A 15384-nucleotide genomic window follows, 5' to 3' on the forward strand; every position below is an offset into this window, starting at 1 on the left:
CCATCTGCCGGCAGGGTGTAGTGTGTGCATGGCATTAGATGGCGCTTTCTCTCCGCTCTCGGACAATACACAAATTATAAACATATACATTCATAAACCCAAATTTATTTCAAGAAAAAAATGCTCACAATATTGTACCATATTTGGTTGAATGAGGTTAAAAAGGTTAGGTTTAGTAAAGTTAGGTTTGTAAATTATATTTTCAATTCACGTTTCTTGTGGCTCTTGGACCCTCGAACCTTAACCGCTATTTCAATGTGCATATAAGATATACGGAGATACACAACAACAAGCGTTGATTACACTTTATTGAACTGTATTGTGGTGAAGCAAAACATTTTCACCTATTCAGCATAGGCCTAAATGTTCCTTTGTACTAATGTACTAATAATCACTGTAAAAAAACAACAACACACACACACATATATATAGCTATATATATATATATATATATATATATATATATATATATATATATATATATATATATATGTACCGATCAGCCACAATATTAGAACAACTGACAGGTGAAGTGAATAACATTGCTTGTGTTGTTCCAGTGGCACCTGTCAAGGGGTGGGATATATTAGGCAGCAAGTGAAAAGTTCTTGAAGTTGATGTGTTGGAATCAGAAAAAATGGGCAAGCGTAAGGATCTGAGCGACTTTGACAAGGGCCACATTGTGTCGGCTAGACGACTGGGTCAGAGCATCTCCAAAACGGCAGGTCTTGTTGGATGTTCCTGGTATGCAGTGGTTAGAACCTACCAAAAGTGGTCCAAGGAAGGACAACCCGTGAACGGCAACAGGGTCATGGGCGCCCAAGGCTCGTTGATGCGCCTGGGGAGTGAAGTTTAGGCCGTCTGGTCAGATCCCACAGAAGAGCTACTGTAGCACAAATTGATGGAGAAAGTTAATGATGGCTATGATAGAAAGGTTTGAGAACACACAGTGCATCACAGCTTGCTGTGTATGGAGCTGAGTAGCTGCAGACCATTAAGAGGGCCCATGGTGACCCCTGTCCACCGCTGAAAGCGCCTACAATGGGCATGTGAGCGTCAGAACTGGACCAAGGAGCAATGGAAGAAGGTGGCCTGGTCTGATGAATCACATTTCTTTTAGTTTACCAGAGGAAGAGATGGCATTAGGATGCACTATGGGAAGAAGGCAAAGCCGGCAGAGGTGATGCTCTGGGCAATGTTCTGCTGGGAAACCTTGGGTCCTTGGCATTCATGTGGATGTTACTTTCACATGTGTCACCTACCTATACATCGTTGCAGACCAAGTACACGTCTTCATGGCAACACTATTCTCTGCTAGCATTGGCCTCTTTCAGCAGGATAATGCGCCCTGCCACACTGCACAAATTGTTCAGGAATGGTTTGAAGAACATGACAAAGAGTTCAAGGTGTTGACTTGGCCTTCAAATTCCCCAGATCTCAATCCAATCGAGCATCCGTGGGATGTGCTGGAACAACAAGCCTGATCCATGGGGGCCCCACCTCATAGCTTACAGGACTTAAAGGATCTGCTGCTAATGTCTTGTTGCCAATACTACAGGACACCTTCAGAGGTCTTGTGGAGTCCATGCCTCCATGGGTCAGAGGTGTTTTGGCGGCACGAGGGGGACCTACACAATATTAGGCAGGTGGTTTTAATGTTGTGGCTGACTGGTATATATAGAATGGCTGCAAATGGTAGGTACAGGGTTTTGACAATAGAGTAGGAAAAAGAACACTGGATAATAAATGCACATTATGATCACATTATGATATAACACTACACATTATTTTACGTGAGATCATTTTGCGTGGAGCATATTATCCTGCCGTAGTGGCTTCCACATCCTTCCTGTGGACCTCCACCTTGTATATTGTCTGGTAACCGTCATCCCAGGCATACAGCTGCCTGTCTTTGGGGTGGTAATAGAGGCTGGTGTGGCTGGTGTAGCGCTTCGGGAAGAACAGCACAGGGCTCTCATCACTGTGGACAGGAGTGGGGGCAAATACATATTTATACAGTAGTTTTTAAAGATGTGTGCCTTGAATGAAATGCAAAGACAAGTGGGAAAGACAGTTACGAACAATATGATTCAAAGTAGAATTTAGCTGTAACCAGGGGTTAACTTGGGGATTGTTGCAGGTGGATGGCATCCATTTTTCCAGATGTTTGCCCTTTCATTTAAAAAGAAATTACTTGAAGAGGTTGGATTACAAATTGTAATTAGGGTTCACCTTCCAGCTTCCATATCCCAAATTAACACCTGGTTGTAAGGAGAGTAGCTATAGTCTGTGTCCCCCCTAGCGCCCACCTGTGGATGGTGTCCTGGATGTCGTAGAGGCACTGGACGCTGGAGCGTCCCCCGTAGCGCGTGTTGTAGACCACGTAGAGCGTCCCGCAGATCAGAAAAGCTCCTTCCGCTCCGCGGCTCTTGCACAGCGTGTCCCATGTGTGTTCTACCGCCAAGGTACCTGGTGGAACACACGTGCCAAGGTGTGTATACCCATGTTTTATATATACACCATATTTTTATATATTCGATTTTTTCTTCTAGTAATAGAAGAAAAGTTTTCGAGATAATATTTTGTCTAGTTTTTATTTTTAGGGTTTATTTTATTGTCTTTTGTTAATTATTAGTTTCTACTTATTGTATTAGGTTATTATATATTATTATGTATTTAACTATATATGAAAATATATACTATATATTTTTACCGCTCATTTGTATATGTTTAAGTTTACTGTTTTTGATAGGTTTATTTTTATTTTAATGGTAAGTGTAGTTGTACTGCATAATTCCACTTTTTCTATTTTATGGTTAACTTAAGGGGTCATTGTATATTGCCAATTTTTTCAGCAAATTCTTAAGTTTATTGTGTAGTGCGATTTTCTTTTGTTCTATTTTTTATTTTTCTTAACTTATTATTGTTACCTATTGTTTTAATGTGAGCTGCTGTGATATTCTGCTGTGCGTCTTTCCTTCTACCTGGGTCCAGTTTGTTGATGACGAGGTTCCCCGAGAAGTCAGAGTCGACGTGGATGACCCAGAGGCCCAGTTCGTCCACGGCCAAGTCCAGGAAGGTGTTGGGGTTCAGGCTATAGGTCGGCAGGTGTCCAGCTCCCGGCAGCAGCATGGTGTCCGCCAGCGTGCCATTGGGCAAGCCCACCTGATCGCGGTGCACATGATCAAACACACAATTTCATTTAAATTCATTAAATTCACTCAACCCCCAGATGTCATGTGGTTTAAAATCCCTTTCAAATTGTTTTTCTTTTATGCCACTACATAAAAAAAAAGAGAGATTTCCACTCCTGCTGGTCACAGCTGTAGAACCATGTGATGGGAGATTGGTCAGTTAGTCAGTCAATCAATCAATGGAGAACACTCACTTTCACTATCTGGTTGGGAGTGTCCGCCTTGTGGTAGTAGAGGAACCCATTGTAAACCACGTGGCCGGTCCCCTGCCAGTAGAACGGCAGCTGTATGACCTTGGCTGTTGCTTTGCCCTCCGTGAAGCTCTTCACAGACGTATACTCCAACAAGGTGTTGTTCCTCAAGCCGCTCAGGAAGTACACCTGCGAGAATTTTTAATGCATTATTACACAGCTCTGTGGAATACTCGTTTCTGATTGGTCAGTATGGAAGGGGGGGGCACAGATACATAGATTAAAACTAAAACTAACCTGTTGAAAGTATGCCACCGCGGGGAGGCGGGGGGGCATGGATGTATGGATGTATTAAAATTGAAAATGCATGGGTTTATATTGCGCTCTATCACAAAATAAATTAACCCCTAGTACGACATGCATGTCGTTAGTCACCCATAAATTAATTTAATTTTGAGGTTTTTAATAATACAACTAATTTACCCATGAGGTAATTGCATCAAGATGCATTACAAAATGGCGTGGAATTTTAGTTTGTGTCGTTTTTAGAGTTAGGGTTGAGTGTTAGGGTTTCAAAAGTTTATAAATAACTGATTAAATATTACGCAATGTACATTAAAAAAAAAGGTTTTTACTCCTGTAGAAGCCACAAATCTGTATGATATCAACATTGTTTTGAGAGACACATGTTTTATTTGCACTACCCATAATCCTAAGTGTATCAGCGACGTCTCTGATTGGTGGAGCTCGCTGTTATCATGGAAATGTTTACTGCACTGACTGATGGGTACAAAGCCAGACAAACACTGCTATTATATACAGTTAAATTGTATGGTATGGGTGAGGGTATGACTCTATATAACCCTTATCGCCCAACCTTGAATTTAATAGACCATTCAATAGAGAATTATTTTTCCACTTTTTCTCTATTGAATGGTCTATTAAACCAGTATCCCACTTTTATTTCGTGATAGAACAAAATTTAAATCCATGCTGTTTAAATTTTAATACATCCACCCCCCCCCCCCCCCCCCCCCACACACACACACACCTCCCCATGGTGGTGTACCCTCGTCAAGTTAGTTTTATGTATCTGCGCCCTCCCCCCTCCTTCCCCATGCCTCCCGCTTCTGAAGTCAAATAAAATCTCCCCATTGAAATTAATTGGTTTAAATTGATATGTGTAGCACGAAATAAGTCGTACTCACACGATTCAATAGATACATTTTCATGACTTTGAGCACGAAAAAAGCATGAGACCGGGTTGGGTTCTTCATGTTGTTGTAGTGTAATTTTTTCTTGGTGGAAGCTTCTGTTGGGGGTTATTTTGCGATAATGATCGGCTGGCTGCACATTATCCTTAATCTTGCAATCCCTTAATCGCAATCTTAGAAAGAAACATGTCTTTGTGAGAGTCATATACAAAAGTGGAAAACAGGCAGCTACACACACGCACTGGTCAATACGTAGCTACCACTGAAATAAGGAAGTACTCATCGAAGGTCAATTAACATATATATTTAATGTAACCCAGAAAGCAGTAAGTTCCGGGTTAATTGCGGCTTTTATCCCCCAGTGTCGGCTAAGAACAGGTCCGGTTAACTCTATGTGTGCCAAAATCGGGCCAGACGTTAACTGGATGAGATTGTTCTGTCGTGGAATATGCCATGAGGACTTGAGCCAGAACGCCGCAAGAGCGCAAAAATTCAATCTGCCAAGAAAGAAGAGGTGTTGCCCAGCAACCGCACCTGTAGCCTCAAGCAGAATTATTACTTATGACCGGTGAGTGTCTATTTTAAATTTCTTATTAAATTACATATCCTAGATATATTTAAAAGTACTTTTAACGTTGCCCTGTATATAATATATAATATCGGCCTACAGTATATATTGCTCAGATTCCAGATATTTGGTGTTTTTTTATTGATGCTGCAGTACGTTTAATGTTAAATTACACTTGTTAGTTAATTAGGGCTAAATTTAAGTGTCGTTAACTGAGATTATTATTATTATTATGAATATTATATAAAGAGCACCTTATAAGCCGTTGGGTAGGCCTATGAGTTACTGATTGACATAATTACACATTGAATTTAGATCACTATAATAATATTGTGATATACAGTAGTCCTACATAAAGCTATAATAGATAGTATACGCTAGACACCATATATTATGTGAGTAGCCTATATTAGGATAGACTGGTAGCCAAATAACACTTTAACAATACTCAAATCAACTTGTCTGTGTGGCCACACAATTTTGGCCTTATTTGGAAAGTCTCATCCAAAGGCAAAGTCATCTCAGGGTCAATAGAAAACTTCTGCACCACTATTGCAAAGACAACTGGACTGCTTTATGTTTTCCTCAGAGCGCTTGAGGTCGATTTCAATTGTCATCATTTTAGTTTAATTAGATTTATTTTGGTTGAGCAATCATAAACATATACTGTATACGTAGATACAGCATTGACTGCTTCGGCTCGTTACTGCGATATGTCAACCTTCCCGCCATACTGGAATGGGCAAGATTGGCCTGTAAACAAATACAAGTAAACGGGGGATTTTACAATACATTTCCATTCCTCAACCGATAACAATGAGGCGTTTTTATTCTATACTTCCTGTGACGCACTGCCCTGAATCTATCATTTTCCCGGGAGTTCGTACCCTGTAGCAGTCAAAATGCATAGTGATATGGAGGCTTATAGGCAACCAATCTAAACGCAGATGGTTTCATTATTCGGGATGATTCATTATATGATAAGTTAAAGCAAAAAAGTTGTCTATTGCTCCTTTAAGATAGTTAGTTGTATAAAATTGTTAATCCGTTTAGTGACTTGTTCCTAAGTCCAGTCTCGTCAGTCACGTTAGTGTCGTCTTATTTTCACCACCTGTTGTACTGTATCCGTTGAAAATTTAAAAGGGAAGGCATGAGAAATAGAGAGAAGGAAAAGCAATGGGAGGTAGTTCAAGCATGTACTTAGAAACTTTGAAAAGAAAAATACTTAAAAAAGAAAGAACTACAAAATATTTATTTTAGGTCCTCCAGATTAGGATTTTTATTTCAGTTTCAGTAATGGTAGCTGTGAAGCTCCAAAATGAATATCAACTATTTAAAAAAAAATGCACATTGATTGTACTAAATATTAAATGATGTAATCATTATATACAATTAGAAAAATGGGCAATTTATTAAATTTTTTCACTAGTAAACAGTGATTAAATCTGACTACATTGTATATCCTCAAATCCTTTTAACGAGTCGTGCCATTTCAAACAACCTCGCCAATACCATTAATTTCAAGGCATCAACGTAAAATGGTCAATGGCAAACTTGACTTTAAGGAATATGATGATTGGTTAGGCTTTCTCATTTTATAGAAATTGTAACAATCAAATGATTTGATTGAACATAAATCACAATATATTGGTAGATTGGCTTTGTCCTGTTGTCAAATGGTTTCATTTATTTTTACGGCCCTCATATCAGCCGCTTTCTCACAGCGAACGCTGCAGAGTGCAAAGTGGAATCCTGTATGAGGAGATGGCTGCAGCTGGCAGCAGATCGAGAGGGTGGACGGAGGTGACGGGGCAGGCTGGAAGTTTAGTTTGCGAATAAGTTTATTATGTACAGTGATTCTATTAGTTGTTTTTTAATAAATCAAATATACAGGATATATTATACAAACATTTGCCTGTTTATTTTTAGTTTACATTTAAATGTAAACTACTGAGCATGTAGCCTGCAATATTTATTCCAATGAAATTGTGGGTCGTTTAAGATAGTGAAGAATTGCCATTTATACACTATGTGGGCCATAACTGGGCCAGAGGCACATTTTACATTGTTGAGTCACTGAATAATATGAGGGCCAGAGCTGGGCCAGACATTTAGAATTACTGCTTAAAGTGTGTGGGCCAGAACTGGACCAGGGCTGATTACTTTGTCTGACCACAAGAGGGCCAGAAATGGTCCACGTGTTGTTTATCTGATCACTATGTTGTATGTAAGATAGACTTGGGCCGAGGACAGGGCGTGTATTGGCCAGAAGAGATCACAGTATGTGGGCAAACTAATTTTGCTATCTGGGAAGGTGCAGTATACAACATGGCCATCACTTGTAAAGAGTGCTTCAAGTGAGGACCTTGTGGGATCCGGATGAAGGGTCCTTAAACCACGAGCCGTAGGTGTCTCCCGCCCTCTTCACGATCTTCAGCGACTTCACCGCACTCAGAGCCATGCTGCAGTCTGCAGAGGTAGAAGAGGAGGAGGCTTTTGGGTATAGGGAAGACTTCGATTCAGGTTCCTAAATAAAATGTCTTTGAGTTGTTTTTTTGAGAACCAATCTTCTTTTATAAATATATGAAAATACTCAGTCAAAAGCCATATAGACAGTGCTTTAGTATAGAACATTTGTATCTTCCTACTTACAAGTTTGCTAGTTGGGCTCAAATCCCAAAGACCAAAATGCAGGATTGAGTGTATAGGTCTGTTTTTAATTAGCATTTTTACGGGTTATCAATGTGATTTTGTCCTTTGAAATGTATGTATGAAATGCGTATACGAATGAACTTGTCTTACATTTACATTTACATTTACATGTTGTCATTTAGCAGACGCTTTTATCCAAAGCGACTTGCCTAAAACAACTGAATTCAAATGCAACGTTAAATGCAACAGAATACTTCAATACTCAAATGTAGACTGCAGTGTCAGCACTAAATACTGTTTGTCCAGTATAACAGGGACTATTTTTGTAATAGTTCTGTCAGCTAGTTTTAGTTGGTTTTCTTAAAGTTTAGCCTTCTCTATCTCTCCACATTCAGTTTTTTTTCTTTTTTGCGTTCATGGTCTCATTTTGACTCCTGCCATCACCACACACACACACACACACACACACACACACACACACACACACACACACACACACACACACACACACACACACACACACACACACACACACACACACACACACACACACACACACACAGTCCCTACCGTTCTCCAGCTTGATCGAGGCCTTTTTCTTGAGCCGGTCCAGCTCGGCATCCATCACCTGCTGCTCCATCAGCGCCTCCTCCATCTCGATGTTCTGCAGCGTGGGGATCTTGTTCTCCAGGTACTCCAGCTCCCCCTCCATGTGGTCCACTCGCACCAAAATACTCTCCATCTGGATTTTCACCTCCGATCTGAGGCCACCAAACACCTGTTAGAGGCCTACCTGGATATAAGTCTTTACTGTACATCGCCACTTTGAGAGGCTTCTGTGGCCGCTAGGTGGGGGGTAAAAATATATTAAATCTTTGCTTCCCATTAACAGTGACCTCCAGCTCCAGAATCAAAAAAATAGTTCTGACAGACGACACTTTAAAACAATCTTTATTTATTTTGCATAGTTTGAGTTTGGCATCTGAGCGCTCTCACTGGGATAACTCCAGGCGAGATGGCCAGCAAAAATTGGCATACTTAGGGAGCTAGAAATATAGGAGTGATGAGCTTGAATGGGTTAGGGTTGGGGTCAGGGTTGGTCCAATCTAATGGGCTCCAGAAGAGTAGAGCCCAACAGTTGGATGCAGGGGAGGTGGAGGGAGCACAGCAAGCCAGCAAGTAGAACAGCAGGTAGGGCAGCAGGGAGTAGTTGCTTGCCGGCCCATAAGGGTGTGGAAGCATGTGGCGCCTGACTGATAAGCTCTTCTGCAAATGGAATATTCTATTCCCATTCCAGTTGGTTTCAAGGTCATACAAAGTTTTGAATATTGGAAGTTGAGAGAGCCAGTTGCTCCCTTTGTCGGTCCGCCCATTTCTGTCACGTACCTCACAGCGTTGAGGACGGACAGCTGACCTCTGACCTCCGAGGAGAGGTCGTAGAACCTCTGGCTCACTGTCGCCGCGTTCTGCTCGCACTGATTCAGGCGCTCCTGATGACAAAAACCATTTAAATGATATTGTCAGAGAGGAACAGTGGTGAAGATATCAAGGAACATACAATGTAAGCCATGTGTCTTAAGTCAAACTTACTGAGATGACCATTTTGAAAGCACTCATTTAAACAGTAGAAGAACTTCATGGTAGATAGAAAGATAGATAGATAGTTACTGTCTGTACCAGTGTGAAAAACGAAATTGTTATAACAGTATCATGTATACAGATATAACTTACTCAATACAGTGTTTGTAGGACGTTTTGTAGTGTAATAAATGCAGAGTGCATATCGGGGCATAGGTGAAACAGATTTGAGCAGGTCATTTTGCTGTTATCATAGTATTTGTTGTGACCCTTGCCTTGACTTGACCTACGCAGCAAGAGGTTTTGAGGAGTACTCGGGCCCATTTAAAAAAGTGTGCTAAGCGCTTGAAGTCTAAGAAAATAAAGGGCTAGGTAGAATAGGATTGTTATCATAATAATTAATTTGTTATTATTATTTATTATTATTAGTGAAGTACATTATTTGTAATTAGGTAAACCTAATGATAGTGATAATGTTATTATCATTATTAGGGGTCCAGCCTGTGGGGCTGATGTTTTTGTTTGGACTTTTATTATTTCAGTATTTTACTCCAAGACATTTGGCCGGCTGAAAGTATCTGGCGCACAGAAACCACCGAACCCATGAACATGAATCAAGTGTCGTTACATTGGGCATTCCAGACATTTTGTGGTCAAATTTTGATCCATATCGATCTATATTTGAAGCAGGAATTAGTGAAAAACCATTGCCGATTTACCAGAAGTAGCCGAACGTTGGTGGAGCGGGGCGGGCTGGGGCGGTGGAGCAGAGCGCTTTGTGACTTTATCATCTAATTTATAATATATTTACAGAGTGTGGCTCTGGGGGGGCTTTTGCATCTGATCTGCGCCGGGTTGAGACGACAGACAACAGGATCCGATGCTGCGTTCCATGGGAACTCGGAAAATTGTAGCTCGTGTTGGTATGAAGTAATGCTGTGTTTCACAAGAACTTGGAAAACTGTAATTGGCCAGAGAGCCGTCACAGCATCATTGCATCATAATTGCACAATGGCACACAAGGGAATATAAGATACAAACTCTTGAAATACAAGCAGTTTAATAACTGTTGGAGCGGAGAGAACAAATTGGTTGGTTGCGCCACACAAGATCTGGGTTCTGGCTGCTGGGTTGAGACGACAGACTGCGTTCCACGGGAACTCGGAAAACTGTAATCTGTGACTAACGCAACAAACCTGGACCCCATGCATTGCTGCCTGCAGCTATATTTATTATTGTTGTTGTTGTTATTATTGTGATTACTAATTATTATAAATCTTTGACAATTATAGCATATGTTATAGTAAAGACTCAAGGCTCAATATGGTCAGTTCTTATACAAGACCAGGCCGTCCTGGGGTTACGCAACAAACAGAACGACATCTGACATTCCAGATTTTGGGGATACATTCTTGGAGACATGGTGAAACATCTGGGGGTTAAAACCCACTACTCATAACACAAAGCTGTCTGACTTTTTGCTTTATTTTTCAGCGGCAGCAGGTACAGTATATCCAACATGGTGCAATTGGTGCAATCGTTGCGGCCACTTACCTCCAACTGGGCCATTCTCCGCTCAAAGTACTGGATCATGAAGGCCTCCTGGGGGAAGTTCTGGCCCCGGAGAGACCCAGCCGTCAGGGACAGCAGGAGGACAGGCACGAGGCTGATGGACATGGCTGGCTGGTGTCTGCTGGGTGGGAAAAGCAGCTCTGAATTCAGCCCGGTCGCTCAACTGCCCAGACTGACGCGCGTCTGCACCTGCAGCCCCTGTCCGGCAGCCCCCGTCGGCGGTGAACGCGACTTCCTGTTTCCCAAGTCTATCTTGGGCCGAGTTAGGACGCTGTTCCACTTCCTCAAATGTCTTCAAAGCGAAAGAGATTTCATCTGCGCGAGTTCGCCCCTTCCCAGTTGGGGCTTCCCAATCAGTGTTTCAGAACTTTCGGCCCAGTTGGCGTGATCCGTTGGTTTTTGTTGGGTTCCAGCAGGTCCTCTGAATGTTTCTAGCTCTTTCTTTCTTCCTTTCTCTACAGACGCACACACCCTCTCTCTATTCCCCTTCCACTCTCCTTGATCTTGTCTTGACGTCTCTCTGTTTACAGTACTTCTACCAGAGTGCTGAGCGGAGAAATGTGAGTGTGTGTGTGTGTGTATGTGTGTGTGTGTGTGTGTGTGTGTGTGTGTGTGTGTGTGTGTGTGTGAGACGGAGTGAAAGAGAAAAGGAGAAAGTTATTGTCGAAAAAAAAAAAAAAAACAACAACGGGAAGGAAATTTGGACTGGCGGTATTTGATTCTAATTCTCTCCAGATGGCCCCGTGACACGTCCACAGTTACTAGACAAACTGACCTGTTATTCAAGAAGGGCAAGCTGTCTCTCTCAAATAAAAGAAACTTGATAGAAGATGTTTATTTCATAAAAATGTACACTTAAACGGCAATAGAAGAAGTTGTAAACAAATAAACTGACAAGGGAATGACAGGAAATCCATTGAAAACTCAACTTTACACAGAACTATCATCACTTACACTTCACCCTCCACCCTTCATTAATGTATTTAAGGTTTCCCTGGCTTACAAGTACTTTTACTTTTAATAGTTAAAGTACATTTGAGAGCAAGTACTAATATACTTTTACTCAAGTAGAAGAGTAATGTGAGGTCAGGATATTTGTACTTTTAGTTCAGTAAAAGCTTCGGAGTACTTCTTCCGCCACTGACTAGATGGTGTCATCCCATCTTCTTTTTTCCAGGCATGCAAACTTGTCACCTTTCGGCGAAATTTGCCGTTTTGAAACCAACATTGGCCACCTACGTGATTCGTGGAGATCCGATTGAGATTCGATGAGAACATTTTTTTTTTGGGGGGGGGGCTTCAATCCATCTGTATGTAGATCTCTCATAATAGCAGGCGCCAAGTGGGCCTTGCTGTCACCTGGCTTCAAGAAAAACAACGAGGGCACGGACATGGAAATACAAGCTGTGTACCATTTCAGGGGCTGCAGCCTTGTAGGCTGCATTTTAAGACCGAATGTGTCAAACCAGCGCGACAAAGTGCTGTCCCACTCCGGAGGCTCCTTCAAATGCGGTCTAGAAATGCAGCCGTAGGATTCAACCGTTGGATCCTTCGCAGCCTACCCTACCCAAGATTCAATGCGTAGCCAGGGAGATTGGATTTTATTTCAAGAAAGAATGATTAAGCAGCTGCGTCAACTATCGTTGAATTTATTTTAGCAGTCCACCAAAATCGATTTCTGAACCTATTTGCCTCAGGTAGTAAGCAATTCAGTTGCTGAATCTTCACCCGTATTAGATCTACGGACTAATTTAAAAGTTTTTGCTGACGACTATCGACGGTCTGGGCCACACTGTCTGGACACTAATGCATTTGTTATGGCAGACACCGAAGCAAGCCGAGGCGGCACCAACTTGATCCTGCCAAACCCCTAAATATCATAAATGTAAGTAATGATGGTGTTGTATGTCAAAATATTTCGAAACACAAATCCTATATTAGCTTTTGTTTTCCAAAATAAAGGTTTAGTTGTTGAAAATGCACTTCATATTCAAGAGGCCTGCTAGTTAAATTAGTTTGTTAACCTGCCGAGCTAGCCACCTGAACCTGTTGTCTACCTTAGCTAGAGGATGGCTAATGTAGCAGCAGACGGTAGCTCACTAGCCTTGAGTTTTGTCCAAATGCAGTGTTTGAATAATCATAGATATGTGATCAGCCACATAACGAGCTATAACGTTAAGTTAACGTCACATTACATGTTTGTCCCTTTCATAAAGGGACGGATGAAGACACTCCGCCCCTTATAACTTGGCGTGTCCTCATTGTAGTTTTTCTAACTTTTATGATTTTAAGTTTCGTAGTCCTGAAAACATCAGATTAGTGACGGTCGCATTGTTGTGAACTATTGGAGACTATTTCTAAAGCGCCCAGTCCTCCATGTAATGTGGAAGATGATGACAATGTAAGTAAAAGTTTTTTGATTAGTATAATTTCATTGTGTTAAGTAAAGTTACTCAACATCAACTTGGTTAACAGGGACACTCTGAATTAGGCACATAGAATTTTGCGTAGGGTGCCATGGAGGTCAGGACCAGCTCTGTTGGCAACTGACCACTATGTCCACTGCACACTTAATTCACGCCACACAACTCAACAAGATGCACTGAGTTGGCGGTGCGTGCCGCCACCACCCACACAATTTCCCTGAATTGTCTAGTTTAGCAATATTGTTCTTGGAGAGTATCAAGTTTGTAATTAGTTATGTACCTAGTGGGGGCTGCCTTTTGCACTTAATAAACTCATAATTTGTACTTAATTTTGCGCAGTCTTGTAATTCTTTTAACTTGTAATCAAGTCAACCCTAAAGTAATCCTAAAAGTAATCAAAAATTAGCATTATGTCACTTACTTTTCATAAAGGAAACGCCCCCAAAGCATAACCGCTGAACCCCCTAGTGGGTGTGTGTTTTTCTCCGTTCACGCATCCTTCTCACCTTTTTCACCCCTCAACAGTTTGCTTGTCTGTTTTTTGTTTAACATTGGGAGTCTTGGAAACAGATGTCCACTGCCAGATGGCGCTGTAGTATATCGGTAAATGGCAAGCAGGGCTTTACTAATGTAACACACTGTGGGAGTCTCTGCCCACAGGTAGGGGTTTAGGGAGGGAGACTGAGTCTTTCTTGCCGTGGTGTGCCAACATGGCAAGAGTTTTTATTGGACAGAGGAACAAAAGGCTTGCTGGCCACAAGTATCTTCTTCTTTAGGTTGCTCCCGTTAGGGGTCGCCATTGCAGATCATCTGCCTCCAATACATTATGTTCTGTGCATCTTCCTCCTTACACCAATCGCCTGCATGTCCTCCCTCACCACATCCATAAAGCTTCTCTTTGGCCTTCCTCTTTTCCTCTTGCCTCTTGGGAGAAGGATCCTCAGCATCCTTCTCCCAATGTAACTCTCATCTCTCCTACACACGTGTCCAAACCATCTCAATCTGGCCTCTCTCACTTTTCCACCAAACTGTCCAACCTGAGCTGTCCCTCTAATGTACTCATTCTTAATCCTGTCCATCCTTGTCACTCCCAATGAAAATCTCAACATCGTCAGCTCTGCCACCTCCAGTTCAGCCACCTGCCTTTTTGTCAGTGCCACCGCCTCTAAACCCTACAACATGGCTGGTCTCACTACCGTCCTGTAGACCTTCCCCTTCACTCTGGCTGGAACCCTTCTGTCACAGATCACTCCGGATACTCTTCTCCACCCACTCCACCCTGCCTGTACTCTCTTCTTCACCTCTCTCCTGCACTCTCCGCTGCTTTGGACGGTTGACCCCAAGTACTTGAACTCATCCGCCTTCTCCACCTCCACTCCTTGCATTCTCAGCTTTTCGCCGCTCTCCCTCCCATTCAGCGACATGTATTGTGTCTTACTCCTGCTGACTTTCATTCCTCTTCTCTCTAATGCATGCCTCCACTTCTCCAGGCTCTCCTCAACCTGCTCCCTACTCTCGCTACAGATCACAATGTCATCCGCGAACATCATAGTCCACGGAGACCCCTGCTTGATTTCATCTGTTAACCTGTCCATCACCATTGCAAACAAGAAAGGGCTCAGAGCTGATCCTTGATGCAATCCCACCTCCACTTTGAATGCCTTCATCACGTCTACTGCACACCTTACTACTGTCTGTCTGCCCTCATACATATCCTGTACAATTCTTATCTACTTCTCTGCCACCCCCGACTTCCTCATGCAATACCACACTTACTCTCTCGGCAACCTATCGTATGCTTTCTCTAAATCCACAAAGACGCAGCGCAACTCCCTCTGGCCTTCCCTGTACTTCTCCATCAGCATTCTTAAAGAAAACATGGCATCTGTAGTACTCCTTCCTGGCATGAAACCATACTGCTGCTCGCTGATCTCCACCTCTCCCCTTAACCTAGCCTCCACTACCCTTTCCCATAGCTTCGTGTTGCTG

The 15384-nt window shown here is 42.2% G+C and overlaps 1 protein-coding gene across 1 annotated transcript; it reads right to left on the reverse strand.

The window, feature by feature from the left end:
• Window positions 1-103: 103 nt before the first annotated feature.
• olfml1 (olfactomedin-like 1) lies at window positions 104-11478 on the reverse strand. The gene is made up of 8 exons (XM_080003091.1): window positions 10952-11478; window positions 9206-9309; window positions 8390-8580; window positions 7533-7636; window positions 3389-3574; window positions 2985-3165; window positions 2310-2469; window positions 104-1981 (listed from the first exon to the last, which is right to left on the reverse strand). The coding sequence occupies exons 1-8, from the start codon at window positions 11072-11074 to the stop codon at window positions 1819-1821; spliced, it is 1212 nt and encodes a 403-aa protein (XP_079859217.1). The 5' UTR covers window positions 11075-11478; the 3' UTR covers window positions 104-1818.
• Window positions 11479-15384: the final 3906 nt, after the last annotated feature.

This window comes from Zeus faber (genome assembly GCF_960531495.2).
Source record: "Zeus faber genome assembly, chromosome: 6".
Lineage (NCBI taxonomy): Eukaryota > Metazoa > Chordata > Actinopteri > Zeiformes > Zeidae > Zeus > Zeus faber.

What these genes read in the sequence shown, in the direction of transcription:
- olfml1 (XM_080003091.1), bottom strand. Translation starts at nt 11,074, where the DNA reads ATGTCCATCAGCCTCGTGCCTGTCCTCCTGCTGTCCCTGACGGCTGGG. An exon ending in GGAGAATGGCCCAGTTGGAG is followed by an intron (nt 9,310 to 10,951) that starts GTAAGTGGCCGC and finishes TTTTGTCATCAG; the next exon opens with GAGCGCCTGAATCAGTGCGA. An exon ending in TCCGTCCTCAACGCTGTGAG is followed by an intron (nt 8,581 to 9,205) that starts GTACGTGACAGA and finishes TGGTGGCCTCAG; the next exon opens with ATCGGAGGTGAAAATCCAGA.